Source organism: Saccostrea cucullata, unplaced genomic scaffold (assembly GCF_032062105.1).
Source record: "Saccostrea cucullata isolate Sc308-1 unplaced genomic scaffold, CSIRO_AGI_Scuc_v1 ctg5142, whole genome shotgun sequence".
In the NCBI taxonomy this organism is placed as follows: domain Eukaryota; kingdom Metazoa; phylum Mollusca; class Bivalvia; order Ostreida; family Ostreidae; genus Saccostrea; species Saccostrea cuccullata.
Window position 1 is genome coordinate 42,746 of NW_026929959.1, and position 5,366 is coordinate 48,111.

At 43.7% G+C, this 5,366-nt stretch overlaps 1 protein-coding gene across 1 annotated transcript; it reads left to right on the forward strand.

Annotated features, from left to right (window-relative positions):
- Window positions 1–2,944: 2,944 nt before the first annotated feature.
- LOC134282517 (uncharacterized) lies at window positions 2,945–5,107 on the forward strand. The gene has a single exon (XM_062764920.1). The coding sequence runs from the start codon at window positions 2,945–2,947 to the stop codon at window positions 5,105–5,107; it is 2,163 nt and encodes a 720-aa protein (XP_062620904.1).
- The last annotated feature ends 259 nt before the right edge of the window (window positions 5,108–5,366 follow it).

Genomic DNA, 5,366 nt, shown 5'->3' on the forward strand with positions numbered 1-5,366 from the left:
GAGAAAACAGGAACTGAATCAACCTTGGAACATGGTGATGGAACACTACCAGAGACCAATGCTTCATTGTCCAACAAGGATGACCACAACGTTACACAGGCAGACCCTGTAAAGAACAAGGTGGACCTTAAGAGCAATGGAAGTATTCACAGTGTTCATTCCCAGTCGTCAGAAGTAAAGGACCATAATGGCAATGGAAGTACTGACAGTATTCCTTCTCAGTCAAGTGGTGAATTTACTCTCTTCACTGAAGATCTTGCAAGGAAAAGAGCAGAGGCAAAGGCAGCCAAGGCAAAAATTCAGTATGCGATAAAGGAATTAGAACTACGAAAGAAGCAAGCAGAGATAGAAGCAGAGCTCGAGGTGCTGAACCTGCAGAGAGAGGCAGAAGAGGCAGAGGCGGAATGTCAGATGCTGGAGTCCACCATGGGATGTATGTCACCAATGTCAGCTCCGGTCAAAGATTCCAACCCTCCACAGACCCAAGGAACAACGAGTCATGTTGATATACAGGCTTCTCCTGTCATACATATGAACCCATATGCACCACCATATATTCCACATCAACAGACCTCACCTCAAGTGGCTGACGTAACTCGATTTCTACTTAGAAAGGACTTACTCTTTTCTAGACTTTCTAGCTTTAATGACAAACCAGAATCATACTGTGCATGGAAATCAAGTTTCCTTTCTGTTGTGAACGAACTACAGATTCTGGCGTCCGAACAAATGGATCTCCTGATCAAATATCTAGGACCAGATTCAAGAAAACATGCATTAAGCATCAAGACATCAAATATCTTTGATTTGTCTAAGGGATTACAAAGGCTGTGGGATCGCTTTGACGAACGCTATGGGGCTCCAGAACTTGTAGAAGCTTCCATTAGGACCAAACTCTCCAACTTTCCAAAACTTGGAAATAAGGACGACGAGAAACTTTACGAGCTATCTGACATCCTCATGGAATTACAGTTTCTAAAGGAGGATCCCAAATATTCATGCATGCTTTCATATCTGGATTCTTCAGTGGGAATAAGGACAATAATTTCCAAATTGCCATATTCCATACAGGAAAAGTGGACCAACCATGCCGTGAAATATAAAAATACACATGGAGCCATCTTCCCTCCATTTAACATCTTTGTTGACTTCATCAAGGAGATGAGCAGAATCAGAAATGATCCCAGCTTTAAGTATCACAGTGACAGTAACCCACAACCATTGACCGCATTCAAGGGAAAAGTGAGCACCAAAAAGACAACTGTGACCCAACAGAATGAAACAGCTCATTCCCAAGATCATAAGGATGATGGATGTGTGATTCACAAGGGACCTGGGGTGAAACACAGTGTTGCTAACTGTAGAGTGTTCAAGTCGAAATCTCTGGAAGAACGCAGGAGACTAATGCGAGAGCATGGACTATGTTTCCGTTGTTGTTCTGGAATTCACAGAAAAGTTGACTGCAAGGCAAACATTAAGTGCAAAGACTGCAGAAGTGAATCTCACATCAGAGCATTGCATGTGGACAGCGCCTCAGCTTCCAGTGGCAGTTTTGAGAAACAGAAACGTGCACCAGTCCATGGCGGGGAGGAACCCCCTAAACAACCCCTTATTCCCAGTGAACATGTGACAACAGTGAACAGTAGCTGTACAGAAATTAGTGGGGAATTCAAAGGAAAATCCTGTGCCAGGATAGTTCCTGCAACAGTGATCTATTATGGAAAAGCTGTCTCCTTATATGCTATGTTAGATGATCAAAGTAACAAGACTTTAGCAAAGAAAGAAGTGTGTGACCTATTGGGCAATACAGACAATACAGTATCTGATGACATCGTGTTCTGGACAGGTGATGACATCAGGCAGAACAGCATCAGGATTGTTCATTGAGTCAGCAGACCGTCAGACAAGGCTTCAGCTTCCATGTGTCCTAGAATGTGATGAAATACCAAACAACTATCTAGAAATTCCCACCCCAGAAGTGGCAGCTCATTATTCACATATGCGAGATATTGCGAGTTCCTTTTCACCAGTCGACACTTCAAAGAAAATCATGTCACTGATAGGAAGAGATCTTCCTCAATCTCACCATGTGATAGAACAACGAATAGGACAGGAAGAGGAACCTTTCGCTCAAAGGTCACCATTAGGCTGGACGATTATCGGTGATACATGTTTATCTGGAAAACACATTCCGAAAGTGGCCACAGCGTACAAGACCTTTATTATTGAGAATGGTCGCAGAACTATTCTTGAACCTTGTGACCAGATTATTTCTGTAAAGGATCAGTTTATGAGGAATGACCTTGCCAAGACACACTTTCATGCTGATCGTGACGAGGCCTTGTTCCAGCGCACAAGGAATGACAATAAGATTGGAACATCAGTAGAGGACAGAATATTCACAGACATTATGAAGGAAGAGTTAGTCATAGGTCCAGATGGAAAGTGGGTAGCTCCTCTACCATTCCGTCAACCTCGACAACCCCTACCGAACAACTATGAACTTGCGTTACGACGTGCAAAGGCTCTAGATGCTAGTCTCAAGAAAAATCCAGTTCAAAATGACCACTTCACGACCTTCATACTAAAGCTGTTTGAAAATGACCATGCTGAAAAAGCACCACAATTACAACGGAACCAAGAAAGATGGTATTTACCACTCTTTGGGGTTTACCACCCACAAAAACCTCACCAAATTAGGGGTGTATTTGATTCCTCCGCGAAGTACGAAGGTACATCTCTGAATGACCAACTGCTCTCTGGCCCTAACCTCACAAACAATTTACTTGGAGTTTTGATTCGCTTCAGGAGAGAGATGATTGGAGTTGTAGCAGATGTGCAACACATGTTCCATTGATTTACTGTAAAAGAAGAACACAGAGATTTCCTAAGATTCCTATGGTACAAGGACAGTGAAGTTGGCAACAAGTTAATTGAATATAGAATGAAAGTACATGTTTTCGGGAATAGCCCCTCCCCTGCAGTTGCTTCATCAGGTTTGATGAAGATAGCTCACATGTCAAGGGACAGTCATGGTGCAGATGTAGAGGAATTCATTACAAGGAACTTCTATGTTGATGATGGCTTAACATCATGTTCAACAACAGCTGAGGCTATCAACTTGATACAGAGAACACAAGCTGCTATGAGAGAGTATGGAGGACTGCGGCTGCATAAGTTTGCGTCTAACAGTCTGGAAGTGATGAGTGCCTTTGAACCACAAGACTTGGTGAAGGACATTTTTGATCTGGATCTCGATAAGAATCTGTTAATGCAACGAAGTCTTGGCATTCAGTGGAACTTGACTGCAGATTCGTTCAAATTCAGCATTACAACAGAAGATAAACCACTGTCACGTAGAGGCGTACTTTCAACAGTGAACAGCATCTTTGATCCGTTAGGATTCCTCTCTCACGTGATTATCAATGGTAAACTTATCCTGCGAGACGTAGTCACAGAAACTGTAGATTGGGATGAACAGCTACCAGACTACCTCATGTCACGATGGATAGAGTGGAGCTCATCACTCAAAGCTCTAGAAGATCTATGTATTCCCCGTGTGACTGTACCGTACCTCAGTAAGGCCGTGAGAAAGGAACTTTGGACGTTTTGTGATGCATCAGAGAAAGCAGTGGCTGCTTTTTCTTATGTGAATGTACTCTACCCAGATGGTTCCTCTAAAACTGGATTTGTGCTCGGGAAGTCGAAGGTTGCACCAGTGTCTGGTCATACTATTCCACGCTTGGAACTTTGTGCAGCTGTACTTGCCGTGGAAATTTCACAGTCTGTCACAGAACATTTTGATGTAGTGTTTGATTCAGTGAAGTACTTCAGTGATAGTCGTGTTGTACTTGGCTATATAAACAATGACAAGCGACGATTCTTTATCTACGTATCTAACAGAGTGGAAAGAATACGGAGTTTCAGCAACCCAGGTCAATGGCACTATATCCCGACTCATCTCAACCCTGCTGATGAAGGTACCCGAGGAGTGTCACCAGGAGACGTAGCTACAAGTACTTGGTTAAATGGACCAGTAGATGTTCATTTGAGTGATCAGTATGACCAAACCATAACCTTTCCACTAGTTGAACCTCAAGTAGACAAGGAAATCCGACCCACTTGTCTAAAGACAGAGTGCAGACCATTGTTGGGCACTTCGAGATTTGAGCGATTTTCTGACTGGGATCGTTTGGTGGAGAGTCTAGCATTATTAAAACGCTTTATAGTGTACAGGAAGGAAGACAAATCACTGATTTTGCCAAAATCATTGAGCTACTATCAACGGGCTGAGCACTTCTTGATCAAGACAGTGCAACAGGAAGTCTACGCTGAAGAAATTGACTGCTTGCGCTCAAGTCAACCATTACCGCAGAACAGCAGCATACTTACCTTAGACCCATTTATCGATGACGAAGGAATCATCCGAGTAGGTGGACGTTTGAAGTACCTGCGAACTGATGTTATCTGCAAAAATCCCATCCTACTGTCAGGGAAGCACTACTTAGCAACCTTATTGATTCGCAAATGCCATCAACTAGTCATGCATCAAGGTCGACATTTTACAGAAGGGAAAGTTAGATCAATGGGATACTGGATGACAGGCTGCAAGCGTCTCGTTTCTTCACTTATTCACAAGTGTGTAACTTGCAGAAAACAACGTAGGCAGTTCAGCAACCAGAAAATGTCTGACCTACCAGAAGATCGCATTGAGCCAGGACAGCCACCGTTTACATCAGTCGGTGTAGATATCTTCGGGCCATGGGAAGTGTTGACTCGTCGAACCAGAGGAGGTTCCGCAAACAGCAAGAGGTGGGCGGCGTTGTTTACTTGTCTGGTGACACGTGCCGTACACATTGAAGTCCTGGAGGAGATGTCATCCTCGTCCTTTATCAATGCCTTGCGTAGATTCACCGCCATACGAGGATATGTGAGGGAGTATCGTTCAGACAGGGGAACCAATTTCATTGGTGCTGTTGATCCACTACATATCAATGCTATCAACATAGAGGATCCACCAATCAAAGACTTGCTGTACTCGGGAGGATCTGTCTGGATCTTTAATCCCCCCATGCGTCACACATGGGTGGCGTATGGGAGCGAATGATTGGGGTAACACGCCGTATCCTAGACAACATGTTAAACGAACATAGCGCCCAAGGACTCACGCATGAAGTTTTATCTACCTTTCTTGCCGAAACCAGTGTAATTATAAATTCGCGCCCTCTGACCTCCATTCCTACAGATACAGACACGCCTTTCATTCTCACTCCGAACATCTTGCTTACTCAAAAGACAGACACTCTGAACGATGAAGTTTGCAACACAGATGCTAAGGATCTACTAAGAGTGCAGTGGAAAAGACT